At 45.5% G+C, this 24,201-nt stretch overlaps 1 protein-coding gene across 3 annotated transcripts in view; it reads left to right on the top strand.

Annotated features, from left to right (window-relative positions):
- Window positions 1–23,915, top strand: part of rbfox2 (RNA binding fox-1 homolog 2) — a 31,209-nt gene extending 7,294 nt beyond the window's left edge. The window contains exons 2-13 of one of the 3 annotated variants that reach the window (XM_083694226.1): window positions 1–47; window positions 8,903–9,109; window positions 9,317–9,481; window positions 9,816–9,869; window positions 10,061–10,153; window positions 14,879–14,966; window positions 15,147–15,233; window positions 15,651–15,801; window positions 16,716–16,758; window positions 19,304–19,395; window positions 19,861–19,942; window positions 20,375–23,915. The exon at window positions 1–47 is cut by the window's left edge and continues 4 nt beyond it. In XM_083694226.1, coding sequence (XP_083550352.1) covers window positions 1–47; window positions 8,903–9,109; window positions 9,317–9,481; window positions 9,816–9,869; window positions 10,061–10,153; window positions 14,879–14,966; window positions 15,147–15,233; window positions 15,651–15,801; window positions 16,716–16,758; window positions 19,304–19,395; window positions 19,861–19,942; window positions 20,375–20,419 — 1,154 coding nt within the window. In that variant the 3' untranslated portion in view covers window positions 20,420–23,915. Of the gene's footprint in view, window positions 48–1,978; window positions 2,471–8,902; window positions 9,110–9,316; window positions 9,482–9,815; window positions 9,870–10,060; window positions 10,154–14,878; window positions 14,967–15,146; window positions 15,234–15,650; window positions 15,802–16,715; window positions 16,759–17,299; window positions 17,337–19,303; window positions 19,396–19,860; window positions 19,943–20,374 lie in introns of those variants that run through there. The other 2 variants (XM_083694227.1, XM_083694228.1) reach the window with 2 other exon arrangements.
- Window positions 23,916–24,201: the final 286 nt, after the last annotated feature.

Here is a 24,201-nt window from a genome sequence, read left to right on the forward strand (position 1 = left end):
ATGACCCCCTCACCCTTGGTTACCATGGATACCCACCTCACAGTCAGGTAAAACTACCATCTTTTTAAAATATTTTGTATTTTGAGTGTTGGACATTGTGAATGATATATATGTATATATCCTCATTACATCTTTCTATTAAACATATCTCCTCCATTGTCGTCCTCCATATATGGACTCTTTCTAAGATTATGATTTTCTTTTCAACTCTTCAAACCACAAGGTGGTGATGTAGATTATGATTTCTCATAGGAGGAATCGGCAGACTCGCCACAAAACCCATAGTTTCCTCTTTTATTTGGTTTCTCTTCATTTATGATGTTGAAATTGGACATCTCAGTTTCACTTTAAGTTTTATTTTACTATCCAATTTCTCCCTGTAATATGAGAAATTAATATCTATGAAACTTACATTTCTGTCTTGCGACACTGGCTGGACAGTGTCTTCTGTATTTGTTTTGGATGGACAGAGATATGCTATTGATTAGGATTTCCTGCTGGATTCAATATCTCCATTTTCTATTTCGAAAACACTTAAATTGCTTGTAGGGACACTCACTGACATATCCCTACATGTTATTCCTGTTTGTGTCTGCTCCACAGAGCCCGTATGACAAAAGCACACAGGGCGCAATGCATAATCCCGTTTGTGTGTGCGTGTGCCTCTAAGCATCTGTGTGTGTGCGTGTAAGCATCTGTGTGAGCGTGTACACGCGTGTGTGCGCGTGTAAGCATCTGTGTGTGCCTGTACGCGTGTGTGCCTCTAAGCATCTGTGTGTGTGTGTGTCTGTACGTGTGTGTGTGTGCGCGTGTAAGCATCTGTCTGTGTGTGTCTGTACGTGTGTGTGCGTGTACGTGTGTGTGTGCGTGTAAGCGTCTGTGTGTGCGTGTGTGTACCGTATGTATCAACTCTGCTTACATGGGGGGTGTATTAGCAGCTGATTGTGTTATTAGACGGTTTAGTCTGTGTGGTTAATCCCTAGATCATCCTCTATTCATCCTCCATGCTCTGTCTGTAATCCCGTCATCCCCCGCTCTCTAGGGATCCATCCCACTGACCATTATCTCTTTAACTTTCCACTGTCGGTCTGCCATAAGTCATACGTACAGTCGGCTGTGTGTGTGTATGTGTATATAAATGCTATATATATGTATATGCTATAGATATAGATATAGATATAGATAGATAGATATAGATATATTAGTAACTGTAGAATAGTAGCTTTGTATATTCAGACTGACCCTTGTGTGCCTCTGTGTTCAGCAATGAGGGACAACGGAAAAACAAATATGGTGGAGTTTCGTAATCAAAACTTTGAGAAGTTTGAATTATTTGAATGACCGTTTTTAACAAAGAAAATATCGTGGATGATGACACTGTCCAGATTCCAGTCTTTCCTTGACTTGAGCCATATGGGAGAAAGCAGCTGGACCTCAGGGGACCCTCAGGACGTGAGGGACGTTAAGTGTGAATTCACCTTTCTGTCTCTCTCTGGAGTCACAGCAACAACAAAAAAAAGAAAAAGACAGACAAGAGGACAGGCAAGGCAACAAATAGCTCGTCCTCCTCCTCCTCCAAATGGTGAGGTGTTAAACTGTCAATGACAGCATGACAGGGACACACATCAAAGGCTTTCTGTGGTGGAGAGGAAGAGCCTTGAGAGAGGCAGCTGTGAAGGAGTGTGAGAAAACACAGGGAGAGATAGGGGGAGGGAGGGAGGGAGGGAGAGAGAGAGAGGAAGAGAGCTTCTGTTTCTATCCCAGTGGTGCCAGCAGCCCCAGTTAACTCACCTACATGGAGCAAAAGAGAACAGGGGGAGGGAGGGACTGCGACACGGGAGGGAAGGAGGAGGAGGAGGAGGAGGAGGAGGAGGGGAAAGTTTGCAGGTGTGACAGAGGGAAAGGAGGGAGGGGCAGAGATGGGCTGAGGGAGCATCAGGCTATCTGGGTGAGAGAGGGGTGGAGGAGGAGAAGAGACTAGAGGAGATACGCGTTGAGAGAGAGAGAAATAGAGAGAGAGAGAGAGACAAATAGATAGAGAGAGTGAGAGAGAGTGAGAGAGAGAGAGATGAGCAGGCAAGGGCACAACAGCGAAACAGAAGGCTGGGGGTAGAGAGGAAAAGAAAGGAACGGGAGAGAGAGAGAGAAAAAAGAGAGCGAGCGGAGAGAGTGACAGGGACAGAGGGAGCAGAGGAGGTGGGGAGGGGGGGGGGATTGGCACGGTATACGCAGGGAGCGAGCGAGCGAGGGAGCGAGAGAAGAGAGAGGGAGATTTTGAATCTGTGAAGATAGAGACAGGAGAGAGTGAGCCGGAGAGGTGACACAAGCTTGGATAGAGAGAGAGAGCGAGAGGAGGAAAGGAGAGAGAGAGAGAGAGAGAGAGAGAGAGAGAGAGAGAGAGAGAGAGAGACAACAATTGGCTTCTTGCACACATACAATGATGGGACTGTATTATCCTTCCGTGTTGTCGGTGAGTTTCTACCTTTAATATCTCTTGATATCTTCTCTTTCACCTCCCGGCGTGGTTCAGCCACGGTGTTTACATGCCATGTCATAGATCTGACGTTTGAACAGCGTCAAACAGACGTGACTGTCTTTGAGCTTCAATTGTTAACTCGGCGTGAAAGAGAACAGGGCTATGTATGACCCCTTTCCTCCAGCGGTCCGGCGGGGTCATTTCCTACATGCATTTCCGCCCCGTCAACGCTCAGGAGTGATTTAATAGAAACACGATGTGAACACGGGGGCTGTGTTGTCTGAGGGGGCGCAGGAGAGAGGAGATTCTATCTGTGTTATGATGTGGTGTGTGGCCACGGAGCAGGGCTGCTGTAAACTCTATTGTCATGGCATCTGCCGAATGCCCTGGGCGACTGTACAGGACGTAGCAGCTGCATTAAGGACATTTGTACTCTGCCATAGATGTATCATTCATTATATATGTGTATTCAGAGTATATTTAAGTGTGCCTTTTTTTTATATAATTCTATTCAACCTGGAAAGGGATGTGTGTGTGTGTGTTGTGGATGGCTAAGTACAGGCCTGTGCCTCACATTGTATATCAGCTAAACCCTTTAGGCATGTGTTTGGGTAAAATGCGAAGCAGCAGTGTAGGGAATAGGGGGAAGAGAAGGAGGTAAAGAAATTCCTTATTGTCCCCGCAGCTGTCCCTGTATGTCCCTCTGTCCTTTGAGCGAAAGGGACAGGTGCCCCCCCCCCCCCCCCCCCCCCAGAACAGTTGTTACACTCTCCCTCTCTGTTTCTTCTCAACCGACACCCCCTCTCACTCTAATCTCTCTGTCACCACACACACACACACACACACGCACACACACACACAGCTGTCGCAGTGTGCACACAGAGTAATGCTCATATCATTTTATTTCAGTCAGTGTGAGACAGTGGCGCTGTCAGAGTGCTCCACCAGCGTGTCATCCTGCCTGCCTGCGCTTGCGTGTGTACTTCTCTTTCAGCTGTACCTTGGAATCCTGCTCTCTTTACTGTTTGACCTCCTTTCTCCCTCCTCCTCCCCCCCCCGTTTCTCCCTGGGGCCCTGGCAGCTGTTATCTCAATGTTTTCCTTAAGAGCCCCAGAAAGAGGGGGATGGGGGAAAAAAAAGAGAGTGAGAAAGCAGGAGAATTTATATTGAATTTATAGGTGAGAGCCCACCCTCGTTTAGCAGGGAAAGGCCCATAGCCATGGGAAGGAAACGTAAGGTGAGCTGACGGAGAGAATGTGGACACACAGAGAGAGTCCTATCCATATCTCCGTAGTAGTGAGATGAGAAGATAGGTCACAGGATAAAGCTAGTTTGTTCAGTGACGCAATATCGGGTTTGGAAAGCTGACTTGGCAGTAATGTGGATTTCAATGGGGGAATTTCTACGGGTAAGTACAACTAAGGACTACATGATAGGCTCTGCTTTATATGCATATAGTGGCTTTTATGCTAATAGTGCTAGCCTAGCACAGAGAGAGAGAGAGAAGAAAAGAAGGAGAGAAGGAGAAAAAAGAAGAGAAATATTTGCAGAGCCCCACCCAAGCGTGTGCCCTAAGGCATGGGAGAGGCGCCTACCTGGTGCACCAGGCGCACACACACACACACACACACACACACACACACACACACACACACACACTCACTCTCTCTCTCTCTCTCACTAAGAAACGCTTGCATGCACAAGCAGGTCAAAGTTCATAGTAATCACACATAATCTTGATTTTCTGCACAGGCCCATTATTGATTGTGATTCGGTCCCTTTCTCCTCGAGTCTATACGTCTTGTTGCCATGACAGTAGGAGTATGACTCATTCATTGATAAAAGGCTGTTGGTAACAGCGAAGTGTCGGAAAGCGTACGCTGTGCACGGTAAAGTGTGAAGCGCGGAGCTTACGCCACACTTGAAACAAGTATTAATGGAATCCGATTCATCCCCGCAAGTCTTTCACAATGGAGGCGTTTGAAATTAGCCTCGCAGAGTTCTATTTTGAATTCCCATTTGCATCTGCAGTGCCGGAGGATTTGCTTTGATTCAGTCAGATGTTGTTCTCTCTAAAAAGAGGTCATATTATGCGTGTGATGTCAGGAATGGCTGCTGCTCCTGAGACAGCGGTACTGTCATCAGCCCGTCATGTGTACACATATTAGAACCATGTTGACATGAGAGAGCCGGCTGAGTGTCATGTTGTCATTCGGCACGGCCTCCCTGCCTTTTGAACAAGATGAACTAGTTTCATGGTCAAAGCCCATGCATGAAGAAGAGGAGTGTCAGTGTTGTGTAAATACACCTCCCCGAGTCCTCTGTGTGTGTTCACCTGCATGTGTTTGTACGGACCCGGGCGTACGTTGACTTGTGGCACAACTTGTAAAGGCAATATTGACCTGCAGTCGACAGATAACGTCTGCCATCTTTGTTATTAATGTGTACCTTTCATTAAAGAGGTGCATTGCAGCCTAGTGGACCATTACTACTGCTTGTGGTGAGATGACAGGGGAAATCATTGGTTTTGCGCGTATGTGTGTGTGTGGGTGTGGGTGCGTGTGCATGCGCGTGTTAATGTGGCTTTGGGGGGGGATCTGGAGCATTCATAAGACCCTACAAGGAGATGGATGGGGGGGGGGGGGGGGTGAAGTGGGAGGGGCGAATTGACAAGCACACATGTTACCCTATAAGGAGATGAAGACAAGGGGAGTGGGAGGGGCTTCTGTGCAAGTTAATCCCCTGTTGCTATGAGGCAGTGAGGTTGATTGACACATGGGGGGGCGGGACGGATGCAAGGGTCCCGTCTGGATTTTATGAAGCGTAAAAAGAAAGGGGGAGGAAAGGCAGAACAGCAGCAGGAGGAGAGGGAAAGAGAGGGAGGAAGGAGAGTGGGGGTGGGGGGGGGGGGGGGGGGGGCACTTAATATGGAATAATTTAACAAGAGGGGAGCCTCAATCCTCCACACACTGCTCATTTTTATGCTGCAAACATATCATAAACATTTCCCATAACTGTTTATCTGCGCTGTTTATAACCACGCAATGCAACCCCTTGTATATAAATAAATAAAATAAATTATTCCAGCATTGTGACTGCCAATAGCCCCAGGTCCTAGCATAAATGAATTTTTCTCATGATGACTGATGGATAGATGATTCACTTACTTAGTCAAATGTATTTGTTGTAAGTCGCTTTGGATAAAGGTGTCTGCTAAATGCCATAAATGTAAAAAATGTAAATGAATGCATCCGTAGCACAGAAGAATCCCCCAGAAGGCCTTCAGAGACTGAACCATATTTTCCATACTCCAGCAATTTACAGTCAGGCTATATAGACTAATGGCATTGGGCCAGGATAACCTGAAAAGTCATTATTCATGTGAAATGGCCCAAGTTCTGGCCTAGTTAGCGCCTAGCGCTTAGCAGTGATCTCCTAGCAGTGACACCACTACTGCTGCAGACGAGGGCATTTTATAACAGGGCTCCTCAGACCCACTAGCCAGTGCTAACTGAACCGAAAGTAAACCAGCTACTGCACTGAATCACAGGCTCTGCTGATTCTGAACGCATAAGGTTACACAACGAGAGGGACACACACACACACACACACACACACACACACACACACACACACACACTGCTGACACAAAGCGTGACACACATCTGTCTACAGGACATCAGAGTGACAAGAACTCTCTCTTTTTTTCTCTCCCTTCTGTCTCTCCTTTCTCTCTCTCTCTCTCTCTCTCTCTCTCTCTCTCGCTTTCTCTCTCATTCCCCCCGTCACTCCATCAATATGTATTTATTCAGCAGATGCTCTTATCCAGAGTGGATGACGAGGCAACTCACAGTTAGCGAAAAAGCAAAATAACAAGGCAAGCCTGACAGGGCGGCGCGGAACACACGCAAAACTATTTTTGTTGATGCTTTCCCCGTTGACATGGTAACAGGTGGAACATGACCCGTATTGGAGATACATTCTGAAAAGGCCAATCGGTAAACACTGATGCTACCTCCTAAAAATGCTTCTCTCGTTTGTGATTTTTGCTCGACCCGCAATGTTTACAATAAACAGTCACCCTACTGTCCCCGAGCCTTTTGTCGTTTTGTGTTTTACAGAATCGAGTTGACCCAGTGTTTGACCACCTTCCCTCCCGAACATGACATGGCTCCAGATCTCTATGGGCTTCAGCCGACTTATCTGACTACTACATGACCACATACAAGACTACATACATGACTACACACAATTTCATACATGACTACACACACACGACTTCATACATGATTACACACACGACTTCATACAAGACTACACACACGACATACATGACAACATACAGCACATGACTTCATATGTGACATGCATGACTACATACATGACAGCATACATGACATATGACTACATACATGACGGCTACTGACATGACGTACGTGTATGACACACGTCAGGCCTGACAGCGGTAGCCGGGGGACTTGGCTGAAGCACCTACAGTTTAGGGACTAGGCTAGCTTGCGTCATTTTTTTTCTATTTCTGTTTTACAGTGTTGACCTGAGCCAGGTTTGTCCACCTTCCCCCTGCTACTGCTAGACATGTATGATTGCCCAGAGGACCAGGCCAAAGTATATAGAGATCTGGAGCTATGCTAGCTCTTCTAGTTCTTCTGTTTCTTCGTTATTACAATATTGAGCTGACTCTGGCTAGCAAGTCTACTGTTCCTATTTCTGTTACAGTATTGAGCTGATCCAGGCTAGCAAGTCTACTGTTCCTAATTCTGTTACAGTATTGAGCTGACCCAGGATAGCAAGTCTACTGTTCCTATTTCTATCTTACAGTATTGAGCTGACCCAGGCTAGCAAGTCTACTGTTCCTATTTCTATCTTACAGTATTGAGCTGACCCAGGCTAGCAAGTCTACAGTTCCTATTTCGGTTACAGTATTGAGCTGACCCAGGCTAGCAAGTCTAGTGTTCCTATTTCTATCTTACAGTATTGAGCTGATCCAGGCTAGCAAGTCTACTGTTCCTATTTCTGTTACAGTATTGAGCTGATCCAGGCTAGCAAGTCTAGTGTTCCTATTTCTATCTTACAGTATTGAGCTGATCCAGGCTAGCAAGTCTACTGTTCCTATTTCGGTTACAGTATTGAGCTGACCCAGGCTAGCAAGTCTACAGTTCCTATTTCTATCTTACAGTATTGAGCTGATCCAGGCTAGCAAGTCTACTGTTCCTATTTCTATCTTACAGTATTGAGCTGACCCAGGCTAGCAAGTCTAGTGTTCCTATTTCTATCTTACAGTATTGAGCTGACCCAGGATTGGCTCCTAGTCACAGGTGCGAGGCAGAGAAAGGTCAGGGGCTCAGAGAGACAGATGGCATACACACACTCCTAACGCTCCCTCAGGGAGGCCCATCTATTGTAGCACGCTGCAGGAGCAACGCTGAGACCCCATCACTCACTCACCTCCATTGTGTACACACACACACACACACACACACACACACACACACACACACACACACAGGCTTGACTGTTCATTTTTCAGAATTAATGATGACAATGATGAACTTTGTACACCTTTCGTACAGTGCATATGCAGCCAACAGCGCGTTGGAATAAGTCAATGACATCACGATCAATAGTTATTAGATTCGCTAGGCCTGTGTAGTCATATCAATATCAATATGATTAACATACATGCAGCATTGTGCTGTGTTCGGAGAACATTCATGGATCAGTGACCAGCTGTCCTTCTTCTCTTGGTCTTCACCTCTCTGCTCCCTGTCCGGACCCCATCCCCCCTTTTCTCTCTCCTCCTCTCCTCTCCTCTCCTCTGTCCGTCTGTCTGTCTCAGCTCATTCAGCACTCTTAACTATTACCATTTAGGGTAGCGATGCCACTCTGCCTGTGGGCTTGGAATGCACAGTAGCGTGTGTGTGTGTCTGTGTGTGTGTGTGTGTATTTTGGGGGCTGGTGAGCCTTGGATTACTGGACAGGCCGTTCTCTAACAGTTGGTCTTTGTGAGCGTTTAGTGGTGTGGGTGTTTGCGTGTCAGGAGTTTGTGTGTGGAGAGGCGTTTTGTGAGTGTATGTGTGTGTGTGTGTGGGCGTCAGACGCTCGCCATTGTGCTGCGCGCTATGCATGGAGGCTACTGACCCTCAATAATAGATGGGACTGTAGTGAATATTTTATGGGAGACAGGAGACACACACGCACGCGCACACACACACACACACACACACACACGGTGGGGGATGGAAATATAATATCCGTGACTCTAAGACTTTTAGACTGCACCTCTTGGGAAAGTGGTCTTACCCTGGCCTGGTGATGCTCTTGGGCTCTCTCATACAGTAAAGGATACTGTGGAGATTCAGCCAACCAGTTACTTAAGTCCACTCCCTTCATCCCTCTCTCTCTCAGGGCTCTCAGGATACTGCCGGTGGTCAGGAGGGCCTGGTGCCCCCACCCTTCTCTACCTTCCCCCCTCCTCCACCCCCGCCCCCCCAGAACGGCCTGGCCCTGGAGTACGGGGGCAGCCTGTACACAGCGGGGGCCGTGCAGGGGCCGGTGGAGGCCGGAGCTGCCGCTAACAACCAGACAAACGCCCCCAACAGCTTAACCACCCAAGTGAGTGTCGGGTTTAGGGTTTATTTGAGTAGCTTTCGCAGGGCCAGCTTGATTCGATTCACTCCATGAATGAGGAAGGCGTGAATAGATGAATGTGTATTAATCCGACTTTTCTCCGTCTCGCTCGCTCTCACTCTCGCTCTCTCTCTCGCCTCTCTCTCTCGCTCGCTCTCTGTCTCTCTCTCTCTCTCTCCCTCTAACCCCCAGCAGACGGATGGGTCCTCACAGATTGATGGACAGTCCGGTGTGGGCACAGGAGGTGGGGGAGGTGGCGGGAGCAGCGGGGACGACGACAAGGGGACCCCCAAACGCCTCCACGTCTCCAACATACCTTTCCGCTTCCGAGACCCCGACCTTCGACAGATGTTTGGGGTATGAAGCATTAGAATATTGCCCTAGAATGTTCCCCTTTCTCCCTATCCACCACCCCTGTGCTGTGGGGAGTCACAGCAGATCAGCTTAGTTTGCCTATTCAAGTCCCAACATAGGGCAGGGAAAATATCTGAGAGCCAGGGAAGATATGGAGGATTAAGACTGAGCACATAAAGGGCACCATGGGCGGATTTATGCCACCCGGTAGTTGTGGAACAACTCTGACACCCTGTGTTGAAAAGTTGTATTGCAGTTGTGGTGCAGTATTTGTGTGTTACGTATGAATGCATTGAGTAATTCTTTATTTTCCCTTTTTTTTTTTTTTTTTTTACAGCAATTTGGAAAGATCCTTGACGTGGAGATCATATTCAATGAGAGAGGATCTAAGGTAGGAAATGAAATATGCACATATATGTATTTTATATATACTCTTTATAAATATGCAGTTCTACTGCACAGTATGTACATAGAGAATGTAAGCTATGTCTACCTCATCCAACTGTTCTAATCCTATCTCCTTTTCTCACTCCTCTGCCCCCTCGCTTTCCATCCCCCTCCCCCTCCCCTCCTCCCCTCTAGGGCTTTGGTTTTGTGACGTTTGAGACAGGCCCAGACGCAGAGAAGGCCAGAGAGCGGCTCCACGGCACTCTGGTGGAGGGGCGCAAAATTGAGGTAATTTATTCCCCTTTAAAACGGCGGCCATTTTTCCTCAGTTCTCCCCATGTTCAACGGTGTAAGAATGAGGCTACTGTCGTGCTCCGCTCCGGTCGGTCCGTCTGAAATGGTTGTTGTTTGTCTGTTTGTGTGTCTGTGTTTATAATCTCCTTGGCTTCACTAAAGCATGGCGCGCGCGGCGGTGCCTCACAGAAAGATGCACGCACGGGTCTTATGGTTTTTATGTCACTTCCTTGTTTTTTTTTTTTTTTTTGTTTGTTTGTTTGTTTGACGACCAATGACATTGCACCTTTTCTCTTGAGCTCTGTGGGTCTGGACTGCGAAGCATGCTGGGTGGTGGGGGCAATAGAATGGGCATGACCAATGGAAACGTGCTGCACAGGGGCAATACAAGACACTTTCAGTGTGGCGGTCCTGACGCCGGCTTACGACACGGCATGCAGGATGGAGTATTTTTGTTTTATCTGCACCCCTTTGATTTTCGCCATCATCACTCCCTCGTTCATGATCAGAGAGGGGCCCGTTGGTTCGATTGGTCATTTTTGGTCGTGTTCACTATTTGGGGGGTTCACTCCACCCCCCCCCCCCCCCCCCCTCCATTTTTGCTTATTTTGTTCTGACAAAGCGTGCTTGCTTGTACTTGTGGTTGGCTAGTCTTGCATGGGTGATTTACTCTACTGTATCTTGTATACATTTCTGGTCAGGTGATGTAGATCGATATTGACCCACTCCTCCCCCTCAAGACCCTATGATGTGTTGACGCTAGAGTGTTTGGTTGTCATTGCACATTCTTTGAGTAGTTTGGTTGCTCTGTATGTTTTTAGATCAAGTTGCATGGGGCGTGTTTACCTGCAGGGGCAGATTTGGGAATGAGGCTGACCTTGGGAGTGTGGTGGTGAAATGTGTTGATCTGCATTCATTTTCGAATCATCGAGTGGAGGGTGTATAATTACAGGCGCATTACCCACATAGATAGGTTGCATTATTAAGACTATTGCATTATTCACTCAACTGGGTCGATTGGATTTCAATTTTGTCATTTCAATTTACTTTCTGAATTGATTGAATTGAAATTCAACCGGCTCTCATATCTGTTACCGACATCTTATCACAATCACCCTCCATCTACATTTTTTTTTTTTTTTTTTTTTATAATTCACAATTCTACGGAATTTAATTGATGCTTTGTTTGTCTTTGTTGTCTGCATGACAGTGTGAAATAAAAAAAATAAAAAAAAGATCTTGATTAAAACGACAGCTCATGCTTTGCCATTGCCTTGGCTCTCGATTTGGAATCATTTTTTTGCTACTGTGCTTCTTTCTGCATGACCTCAAGTGTTCTGCTCCCTCCTCTGTGGTGTGGATGTGTCGCACACACGTGGGCGTGTGAGTGGCATGTGGGGGAGGAGAGAGAGAGAGAGAGGGAGAGAGAGGGGAGGAAGAGAGTATGGCAATGAACGAGTGAAGAGAATGGTGATGCTCTGTCCTCTTCCTCTCCTTTTTCCCTTTTTCTGTTCTGCTCCAACTCTCTCTCTCTCTCTCTCTCTCCCCACTCTTTCCCTCTCTCCATACCAGTCTGTCTGTCCCTCCTCCCCTGTTTGTCTCTCCCTTCATATCCACCTGCATTTGTGCTGTCCATCCCCTTATCTTTCTATCCCATTTCCTTCTTAAGTGTACTTAATTTGAGTATTTAGTTAAATATTAAGATTGGTTAAGTAATGACAGTCAGATTAAGATTAAGACGTCTAAAGATTAAAAAAAAAAACTTGGGCAGTACATTTTCTGACCCAGGTTAGGTTGATCCCTAAATAGTACACCATCTCTCTGTCTTCCATGTGTAGCATGATACTACATTATCCACAGTGCTTTGTGTTACATATCCGGTTTTTACCATGTGCCTGTATGTGCTTTCTCATCTACTGTATACATAGTTTAAATCAAGAGGTCAGCGTTATTTTAGTCTTTGACCACTCTGAGATGGTTGACCCTTGAACTGTCACCTGTCACATGACATAATTTCCTCTGTACCTCCGGGTGGGGGGTGCCTTTCATTACCTCGTTGTTTTTTTTTTCTTTTTTCTTTTTTTTTTTTTGGTTCATCATTTTTTTTTTTCTTTTTTTTTTCTTATCTATATTTTCTCTATTTCCCTGATGATTTTTGTATGTTGTTGTTGTTGTCAGTCTCCACGGTAACCGCTCTCGTGTCCTCACGCCGTTTCCCCGGTGATGGTAAGTTGTGTACACATGGCATCATCTTTGAATGACCCCCACCCCCCCATCAGCCAGTAAAGATAAAAACTGCACTCAACACACAAACAAAAAGAATGTTAGGAACAAACAGGGCTTGATTTGAAAGGATCTGATTGGCTGTCCTGTGATTGATTGATTGGGGGGGGGATGTAGCGAATAAGGTGTTGATTATGACAGAGCCATTGACCGCATGCCATTTCGGCCACTTTCTATAACCTAATAGACCTGCGCATCTGCATCTGCAAGTGCAACAACTTTGACTACCACTTTATGCATTAATTCCAATCACTTCTCTAACTGCATTTAGCGTAAGAGGTATTTCCTGCATGGTTGACTTTCTCGTCATTTGTATGATACCATACTGTGCCACCTATCAGTGTTGTGTAACAGCGGAACCCGCGAGTGGACTGCATTATTTCAGTATTTCATTTGAAACACTGTTAGAATATGGCATGTTGAAGCATGAGTGGTACAGTACGTTCGACCCGTAGAGGTCTGCGTTGTTGACAAGACTTAACTAGGGTTATGTTCCAATATCCAAATTAACATACTACATAGGATGAAGCTATGTATTGGCCATGCATTCTCAATGATATGTTAGTGTAGACATCCTCACACAGCCTAAATAGTCTACTACTACTATAGAAGATTTTTTGGAATCTTGTCATGTAGTCACTGTAGGAAAGTAGCCTGAGGACAGGGTAGCTTTTGTTTACGTGGCGTGTCTACCATTAGGCCAAGAGGACATCCTCGAGGTCTCAAGGCCACATGTCTATTGCAGGGCTACCTCATCACGGGAGCGTGTTTCCAAATCACCTCCACTACATTAACATTCAAACAAATGTGAAGTTATACGTTTGGTGATATGCTAATGACCTGTAGGGGACGTAGGCACATTGTCAAAGTGTGTTCAGTACACGTATCGGATAAAACAGGGCCAGGAGACCAACCACGAATAGAGAAAACAGTACCAGTTTGCACCTCTGACATTGAACAGACTTATCACCGTTCAATTATGTCGCCGTCAGACTTTATTATTATTTTTTTATATAAGGCGTCTCTTCTGTTTTGGTTAGTTTGGTTTTGGATGGTGTGCTATGGTGGTGTCTGCTTCTAGGCCTCTAGTGTGTGACACTGAATTGGAATGCCTGGCAGTGTTTCACAGTCATGGTTTGATTTTTTTGTTTTGTTTTTGTTTTTTGAGGAATGATATTTGCATCCCCCCATCCTCTCTTTCCCTCTACCTGTCTCTCTCTCTCTCTCTGTCTCTCTCTCTCTCTCTCTCTCTCTCTCTCTCTCTCTCTCTCTCTGTCTCTCTCTCTGTCTCTCTCTCTGTGGTATCCTGTACCTCTCTCTATTCCTGCTCATGTATTAGATCTGATATATGTACATAGGCGAACGGTCAAAGACGTTTTTTTTGTGTGTTTGTTTCGCATCTTGATATTTTTTTTGTTTGTTTATAAATCGGATTGCACATGTGGATGGATTGATCACTTTCTCTCTCTTTCTCTCTTTCTCTCTCTCTCTCTCTCCCTCCATCATTTATGTGTTCCCATATCTTTTAATGTGGACTGGCTCTTCTTCCTTCCTGCATCCCTCTCTCTCTCTCTGTCTCTCCCTTCCCCTCCTCTCTCTGTATGATGTGTATTTGATTGGGAGGGCTGCAAAAACATGTTTTGATTGGTCTATATGCTGCATCTGATGCTTGCTGATTGGCTGGTTTTGCTCACCTCTGGTCATGTGATGCGCTCTTTATTGGCTGTGTGTAATTTTTGTATGAACTCTTTCAAGTGATGATTTCTTTGCATCGTGTTCAACAGACGAATCTTGCCGCTTACTTCACCTTCTGTTTCCCCTCTTTTTGAAGGTAGCAATGGAATGGTCTTGGATTTCTTTTGAATGCTCTCAATCTGAAATGTTTGTTTTGTTTTGTTCTTTGTGTGTCAACGGTCAAATGATTGTGTACGTGTGCAAAGCTGCCTCGATACTCACCAAGTTCCTTGTTTTAAACATCTTTTCCCTTTTTAAATGCATGCACCAAACACCATCACAACGCATCAGTACAATTAACCCCATGCCAACGTGTAAATACTACCATCATGTTACAATTCATATGACACACAGTTAAGCAGACTTATAAACGGATTGTACAAACTTCACATTTCTCTGTCTCTTATCTATCCTAAGTTGTGGCTAGCATGGCTAGTCGTAGATATTGTCTTTATAGAATATAGTATAGAATAGATCCTGTTTGTTGTACTTATGTTGTTGTCTGCATAATGTGGTTTTGGTATGCAGGAGCACATTTGTGTGTGTGTGTGTGTGTGTGTGTGCGTGCGGGCGTGCGTGCGCGTGTGTGTGCGTGTGCTTGCGGGTGTGCGTGCGTGCGTGCGTGTATATGCGCGTGCCCCTTTGGTTTCATTTAACCTTTGGTTGTGTTGTATTGACCTTTGACCTGTCTGTGGTACTCAGGTCAACAATGCCACCGCCAGGGTGATGACCAATAAGAAGATGGTCACCCCATACTCGAACGGAGAGGGTCTCGCTGCCCTGCCCTATGGTAACACTCTAAACCACTATTTCTCAGCTTGTAGGACGTTAGTTACACATACAGCCACTGTGTAGTTGCGTTACAATCAAAGTACATTAAAAAAATCTCACGTAATTTCAGCGTCTGTGACCAAAGTAATGACCTGTCATTTGTTTTCTTTCCCTCTACAATGAATATACACATTCACAGATTCCTCTCTCTTGTCTATTGGTGGTGCAGCAGGATGGAAATTGAGTCCGATGGTTCAAGCCATGTACAGCCCAGAACTGTACACAGGTGAGTTAGCTTCAGCAGGAGTTAGAGATTAGTACCAGAGCCTGCCACCACTGGACTCCTCAGTGGAGTTCCAACCGTCTATCATAATCAGACTTGATGGTCCATTTTATGTGAAGTGACTGTAAGCCTTTTCTCCACTCTCTCCCTCCCCCTCCCCCCACACCCTCTCTCTCTCTCTCTCTCCCCTCCTGTTTCTCTCTCCCTCCCCCGACACCCTCTCTCTCGCTCTCTCCCTCCCCCCTTTCTCTTTCTCCCTCCCCCACACCCTCTCTCTCTCTCCCTCCCCCTCTATCTCTTCCTCCCACCCCCCTTTCTTTCCCCCCCCCCCCCTCCCTCACCCCTCTCTCTGCCCCCCCTCTCTCCCTCTCTCCCTCTCCCTCCCCCCTCTCTCTCCGCCCCCCCCTCTCTCTCTCTCAGTCCCAGGCTTTCCGTACCCTGCGGCTGCTTCAGCTGCCTCCTCGGCAGCAGCAGCAGCCTTCCGCGGCGCTCACCTCCGGGGTCGTGGCCGGCCGGTCTACAGCGCTGTCAGGGCAGCCATGCCACAGCAAGCCATCCCCGCCTACCCTGGGTAAGATACCACACACACACACACACACACACACACACACACACACACACACATAACCACACGCACACACACACACACACACACATTCAAATTCTTCATGACTGTTATTATGCACTGCATGTTGCCTGAGTGTTTTTTATTTTATTTATAACAAATCCACTTGAATTAATTGCATTGGTTTTGTGCTGCACTGAAATACCATTTCCTTGTACCCACATTACTTCCTGTATGATTTCTTCAACATAAATCTGTTCCTCTCTGGACTACTACAGTACACACACACACACAATAGAATGACCTTATAGGTCATTATGGTCCTGTGTGGCCCAGAGCACGGGGCTAGCAACGCGTAGGTTGTGGGGTCAACTCCCGCTGGGACCATATATACAAAAAACAAATTCTCTCGCACTGTACTAGAAGATAAAAGTGTCTGTTAAATGCACATATGATATGATAATAGCATTAGACGGTTCCGTATGTCTGCCACAATGTGTATACATCTACCTGCACCTCTGCTGGTAGAGTTGTAGCACTGAGGAAATGCTAATTGAGTCACTTTCAGTGAAATGTTTCCCCAAACAAAAGAAGTGGTATTTTACCTTGCATGCTGCACGGTGTGTAATAACCTCTCACCCTTTTTCTCTCCTCTCCTCTCCTCTCTCTTTCTCTCTCTCTCTCTTACACCCTGTTTGCCACTGTTCCTCCACCCTCTTCTTCCCTCCTTCTTCTCTCTCTCTCTCTTCTATCTTCTTGTAATGCCCACATGGTGGCGCTGTCCTCCATCTTCATATCCTCCACTCCACCAACACCACCACCACCACCACCACCTCCTTTCTTCATTCCATCCTTTCTTTCTTCGTTCCCTCTCCCTCCTTTTCTTTCCTCTCCTCCTCCTCCTCCTCCTCTCTCTTTAGCGTGATGTATCAGGATGGCTTTTATGGTGCTGCAGACCTCTATGTAAGTATACCTCCTCTCTCCTCCGGTCTCTTGCTTCCACCCGCCCCCCCCCCCCCCCCCTCCCCCTTTTTTTTTCTCCCGGTCTGCGAGTGTTTTCAAGTGTGTGTATGAGCGCGTGTGGACTGAATCCATAGAGCTGTGTAATTGTGTGTGGTATAGATCACTTTTTTTCGCGATAGTTTTACATTTTTCCATTGTTTCATGGATGAACCTTCATCATCACACCTGCTAAGAACATGACATTGATAAACAGACCCATGTACGGATACACAGGCACACATAGATATAAGGAGCAGTCGAACAAGCAATATTCTGTACTACAAACCCCCATAGAAGTTCTATACAGTCATGAATAGACTGCTCTATGTGTTTTGACTCTGTGGTGTGTGTGTGTGTGTGTGTGTGCAGTGTGCAGTGTGCACTGTGTGTGTGTGTGTGTGTGTGTGTCTACGTGTACCTGTGTGTGTGTGTGTGTGTGTGTGTGTGTGTGTGTGTGTGTGTGAGACCAGGTTGACAATAGCTGTTTCTGTTCTCTCTGTAGAATAGTGTTTCAGGACATTAGTGGCAGATTGTCCCAGGTAGGGTTGACTGTGTGAACGCCCAGTGTGCATCCTACTCGTTCTCCAATGACTTGTGCTGCTGCTGCTGCTGTCACTGCTGCTGGATAACGACACCATCTGAGATTGAAATGCCTTCTCTGTCTCTCTACTAACGCACTGGAATCTGACATGGGTGGAGTTGCGGAAGGGGGAGTTAAAGGGATTAGTCGTGATTATAGAAATTAGATGACAATTTGACAACTTAATGAGACCATAAATGGATATAAACGATCTGTCTTCAGCAGAGGGAATGTTTGGTATGATGACGGTACACCATACACTAACCAACACAGACGTTTTGTTGATAATACAGGTGTACATTCAGCTACCAATGGAAATGCATTCAGATAAAGCAGTGCTTATGTAGTTGTAATGAAGTAGTTATAAAGGCCCTCAGGCGTGTAGCGCTAAGTATTACCAACTGTCACAGCAAACGTTGTCCATGAGAGTTGAGAGTAGCAGCCAACGGAGCTTAACGACAGCTCTGCGGAGGGTTCTAGAGACACCTTGGACAGCCAGTACAAGTATTTAATTGAGTCATTGGGACCCCTTCCCGTTATCTCCCTATATCTGTTTCACCTCTGGCATGCTAACGGAATCAATGTCGGCATGCTGACACAACTTAAAACCTGCTCCTCCTCCTCTTCCTCTTCTTCCTCCTCTCCTTCTTTATGACTACCATCTCTCCCTCGCCCCCTCTCTTGATCATCCCCATCATCCTTCCTTCCTACACTCTTACTACCGTCCCTTTTAGATCCATTCTTGGTCCTCGCGTACCTTCCTCTCCTCATCCCTCCATCCCTCCTTCCCTCCCTCCCTCCCTCCATCCCTCCCTATCCTCCCCTTTTCCTTTCTCTCTATATTGCTCCCCATTCCCGCTCCCCTCACCCCCTCCTATACCCTCCATCTCTCCGTCCTATACCCCCCTTTCCCCCTCTTTCTATCCTCCTCCCCCTTCCTGCTGTCTCCCTACCCGCTCCCCATGGCAACAGGCGTGTGTTCCTGAATGCTGCCGGGTTTGGTCATGTGACTGATCGTAGGGTAGAATGCAGTGTGCAGTGGTGTGTGTGTGTGTGTGTGTGTGTTTTCCGTTACCGTAGGGATGTGTGGCCTCGGTTCTGAGTTTGGGAATGCATGCTGATCCGTTAATGATTGGTTATCTATTGGCCATGCGAGTGTGTATGTGTCCCCTCCCCTTTAATCGGATTGGCTGATTGTCTGTCTGTGTCCTCTTCCAGTCTGTGTGTTCATCTGTCCATCATTGCACATAAAACGAATAATGACCCAATCACCGGATCATCGCCCTCTTTCTTTAATTAACTGCGTGTTTTTTGAGGAGGAGGTGGGTGGGGTGGGGTCACACTCTCCCCCCCCCCCCCCCGTCTCCGTTCATCTCTTCCTCCATGTCAAACAAAAAGAAAACACAAATTAACAAACGCTAAAAAGATTTGCACTTTTTCGTGCACAGGCGCTATAATACAACATGGCTACTGGCGAAGATGACGTGGCCATGGTGTATTTTGTTTGTCATGGAGGGAGACGCACTCGGGGACGAGCCTCAGCCAGCTACATCCCTTTGAATGCCGTGTTGCACTGGACGATCTGTTGTTGCCAGTCTGCTTGTTAATCCCTCGTCTCTCCTCTGCTGGTCTTCTCACTGTGTGTGACCTAGAGTTTCACTAGGTTGTCACTTCTGGGGCTGGAGGACGGATGATGGAAGAATGACTAACAAGTCTTTCTTTCTTTCTTTCTTTCATTGTCTCCTTTCTTTCTTTCTCTATCTCTCTCTTCCTCTCTCCCCTTCTCTCTCTGCCTGTCTCTGCCTATCTCTCTCTCTCCCTCTCTCTCCCTCTCTCTCTCTCTCTCTCTCCCTCTCCCTCTCTCTCTCCCTCTCCCTCTCTCTCTCTGTCTCCCTCTCTCCCTCCCCCCTTCTCTCTCTCTCACAGGGTGGCTATGCAGCATATCGTTATGCTCAGCCAACGGCAGTAGCGAGTCCCGCAACAGCGGCGGCGGCAGCGGCAGCCGCCTACAGTGACAGGTCAGTGTCCTCTGTGGCTCAGCTGGTAGAGCATGCCGCTAACAACGCTTAGGTTGTGGGTTTGATTCCCGCTGGGACCATATATACTGAAAAATGTATGCACTCACAGCAATGCAAGTCGCTTTGGATAAAAGCGTCAGCTACATGGCATTTGTTGGGTTAGTGCGCTAAGAACTAGGCATGGGATGGGCCACTTCCTGGACGGAATATACACTGACTAGTACTTTTTAATATTATTGGATTTACTGTAACTAGTTGGCCTACCACAACTATAACTTTAAGTTATAATATATGCCATGTAGCCATATAATATATGCCGTTTAGCTGATGTTACCCTACTTGGACACTTTAGATATTGTATTTGTCACATTTAAGACGAGCCCCATGGATGTCAATAGTTCAATTAGATTTATTGGCAAGATAAGACCTCGTCTAACGTGACCTTTTCCCCTTTCTGTTCATCAGCTATGGACGGGTGTACACAGCGGACCCCTACCACGGTGCCCTCACCCCAGCCACAGCTGCAGCCTACGGTGTAGGAGCTATGGTAAGACCACCCGTCTGTTCGTAGCGAGAGCATAGAGTTATAGACACTAGAGAGAGCACTCCTCCTAAATGTGCTGTAAAAGACAGCATGTGGTCCTCTGTGGCACAGTTGATGGAGCATGGCGCGAACAACGCGTAGGTTGTAGGTTCGATTCCCGCTGGGACCATATGTACTGAAGACCATTCATCTGTTCATAGCCTAACCATAGAGTTATGGACACTAGAGAGAGCACTCCCCCTAAATGTGCTGTGAAAGATAGCATGTGCCTTCTCTAGGATATAACTCTGTGCCCACAAAAGATAGTGTTATGATCCTATGTATGTATCTCAATGTCAATGTGATTGCATCTGATTAAATACACAATCAATAAATATAATGAAGCTTGTTGTTCATGGTAATCCCTGTTCTCATCTCTTCTTCCTTCTTCCATAGGCTACTCTGTACAGAGGAGGGTACAGTAGATTTGCCCCCTACTAAAGACACCGACCACACTTTCCTGGAGCTCCCCACTCTTCCTTTGAAGACTCTCTGAAAGAGCTCCCTCTGCTGCCCAGGAGGGGGACTGCAGCCGGTTTACGGAGTGTGTAGCCCTACCTACTGCGTCAACAAAATTTCAAAACCAATCCCTCACAGTCCCTCTTTCTTATGTACGCTTCAAAAAAAAGGAATGCTATTCTATAGACTGGTGGATGGCCTCCCAACAAAAAAAAAAAAAAAGACTTTGTTTGAACCAAAATGGCCGCTTGATCCGATCCATTGCACGGCTGTATTATATTCCCCTGTTACTCCCACGTCGTTCTCAGCAGCACAAGACACGGAATGGAGCCACAACGTCCCCCCAGAACATATCATGTAACTGGTGTACGAACAACGTAGCACTGAAACAGCGCCTCCACCCTACCCCACCACCACACGTAAAAGAGCCCAATGTGCAACATGGCATGTACACAAACCATACATACAAAATGGAGGAACCCAGTTATGGAAGAACTGTGACTACTGGCTACACAACTAGTGTCAACCGAAAGAGCGGGAAACCACACCAAAACAGCCCCAAATTCATTTTGGAACTGAAAGACAAGTTGCTTACACTGAGGTGAAATAAGCAGCTGGAGGATTTTACCACATTTTCCTCTTGTGGGGTGAAGAAAGGACTGAACTGTTGCAGAGAGAGAGAAAAAGAGAGAGCGGGACAACATTTAAAGTGGTTGGGGGAGATGGGCTGATGTTTTGTAACACTATAGGAATTACTCGCTTAAAACTGAGAAAAGAGGAGGATTATTATAGTTGTACCTTACCTCAAGTTTTCTTAGTCTGTGGAAATGGTGAACCTTTAAATTTAATTAACCTTTAATTAAATTGTTACAATATGCAAAGAAATTAGTTTAGTAAGAAAAAAGTTACCAAATTATTATTATTATTATTATTATTATTGCTGGTTATTGGCGAATGCCATTTTAATTGTTAGTTTCAACTACACAGCGTTGACATGGCTGTTTTGGTTCTCTGAGCACACATAGCGTCATAGTTTCCACTTCCTTAGCAACAGTGCCCACTTCCTTAGCAACAGTGCGTCAAGGGGCTAGGAGAGCAGTGTGGAATAATATTCCTGTAAAGCCATTCACTACGGTGGGCACCACTACACAATTTCCCTACACTACACACCACTATACAACACTTGACTACCAATGCACAACATCCTATCACACATTTAATCGAGCCTACACTATACAATACACGACACCAGACCACTCAAAACAACTCTCACTACACATTACTACTACTACTACAACAAGAGGTAGAAGTCATCTTTTGATGTCATAGTCGATGTTAGGTTACGTCACGATGACAACCGTTAAAATAAACCAGAAACCTAGGATAAACTCAGTTTGTATTCCTTTGATAATGTAAGGTAGAGATTTATTATTTGGATATGATTACCCCTCACTTGCTCATTCTGTAGTGGAGCAAGTTAACATTACGTACAGTCTTCCTGAGAATAGCTGAGTTGACCATTGTAGGTGAGATGCTGTCAACATGAAAGAGAAAGATACCGTCAATCAATAGTAAATATTTAATGCAAAATACCATACTATTGTGCATATTTCTATATCCTTATACTCTATTTCCGAATGTAGTTGTTTTGTTTTTGTTTTGGTTCCAAAGATTTGTAGAAAGCACAGTTTTGCTCATGTGTATAAATATATTATCATGTTGTTGTTATTGTTATTATTATCTTTGATAATCCTAAGTGCTGTCTGTTTTTTTTTGTTACTTTAGCTCATGTTATATTTTTCTATCTGTAAAAGTTGTAGTTCCTTCTAAAGTATGGTGAACATTTTCATTTCATGCATTCAACTTTTTGGAAAATGTTTTTGTTTTTTGTGTTGTCGTCTTCCTGGGCAGAGGGAATACTTGAGTGGTTACTAAGTGAGAACAACTAGGAACATGTGTGACACTACAAAACTCATTCTCCCAACTGAATAAACTGACAAACAGTCGAGGCTTTGGAGAAGACGGTCATGGCAGAGTAGCCTAGCATCAGATTGAGAAGTATTTCAATGTCTACAGGACAAAGGCAAAACATTTTGGGCCTCGCAATTTGTCCAAAGTTTAGTTTACAGTAGACAGAGGCCTTTAGAATGAATAACGGCAAGGCACTTCTTAACTGATGAAGCCAGTCACTTATTTTTTAGTAGGTGAAGAAAATACTTTAAAACATACCTTACATTTAAAACATTTCAATGCTGAAATATGGCAGTTGGCGTTGTACAGATGTGAAGAGGACCCCTGTGGTTTCTCCAGGTTTACGGGAAGAATACACATGCCATTTAGCTGACGCTTTTATCCAAAGCGACTTACATTGCAACGAGTGCATACATGTTTCAGTATATATGGTCCCAGCGGGAATCAAACCCTCAACCTAAGCGTTGTTAACGCCATGCTCCACCAACGGAGCAACAGAGGACTATGTTATGGTAGCACCACTTTGACCGAATAGTCGTTACCATAACCAGCTGTGTTTAGAAAGTTAATGAAAGGCATATGGAGATACAAAAAGGTTGTAGGCCTAAGTGTTATCGTTTGTACAATGATAAATGTTTCAAAGCGGTTAACAAAACAATATTTCAAATGCTGCGAAGTCATGTTTTCTCTTCTCACTCCTTTCCATTTTCTTTTCGTTTTGTATCACTGCCTGTGTGTACAACTCTTCTCAGTGTGCAGTCTAACAAGGATATCAACAGAGGTCTTTGGCTCCTTCATGGTCATTTGTTATTTGGTTGATATCTGTGCTGTTTAGTTCAATTTGTTAAGTTCTTTGAATTTGTGATCTTTATGTATTGCAAACTGAAGTGGATTGAAACACGAATTGCTGAAGAACACATATACAATGCCCTCTGCTCCATGGTTACCAACTTGAGAATAGCAGAGCATAAATGATTGGAGTGTATAAATGATTGACAACGTGTTGAACCAATGAAAAGGCATGAGTAACCAGCATGGGTGCATTGAGAATAGAGCATTCTATCTATATGTTCTATTATGTTCTATCTCTATGCATGGGTGACCAGTAACTAGTTTGAGTGCCCTGTTTTGCATGATTTTCTGTCTTTTGAGATTTGACTCTGCAGCAGCACTCGATTGCAGCAGTCTTTACCACTAATCCCCATTGAGAATGCTAGTCAGCTAGCCCTTTTATGCTAATGCAGCGAAGAAGATCACAGGCCTGTTTGTTGACAGAAACAAAATGGATGCCCCCGAGATGAGAAAACATTGGGCAATTTCAGTCCCTGTCTGAGCTTTCATGTCCTTGTATTATATCTAAGGCCATTCTTCATATTCTCAATGGTTTCCAATGAAAGTGACTGTCCTCTATTGCCCTCTGTCGTGTCTATATCCCTTGACTGCCATTATGCTATTTTGTTATTGAATGTCCATATAAAAGTTTTATATAAAAGTTTTTTTTGTTGTGGTTGGTTGTTTCATATTGTCATTTTTGTCGCCCCCAGGCCATTGCGCATAGCGCATAAGCCTGGAATAACAACGACTCAAACCTGGCCTTCATGGACGTTAACCTACTGAGTAAAGTGTTTGTCATCAGTTGGTCAAAGCGAATCACACAACTGCCAGGCGTGGCTCCAAATCTGAAATGTGTTGAGCAAGCATTGTGTGAGGTGCTGTGGAAGATGATTGATGGAAGCTAAAGCCAATGGCTATGCGTCAGTAGTTTTTCCCCAATCTTTGTATTAGGTAAACAA

Source organism: Argentina silus, assembly GCF_951799395.1.
Source record: "Argentina silus genome assembly, chromosome: 22".
Classification (NCBI taxonomy): Eukaryota; Metazoa; Chordata; class Actinopteri; order Argentiniformes; family Argentinidae; genus Argentina; species Argentina silus.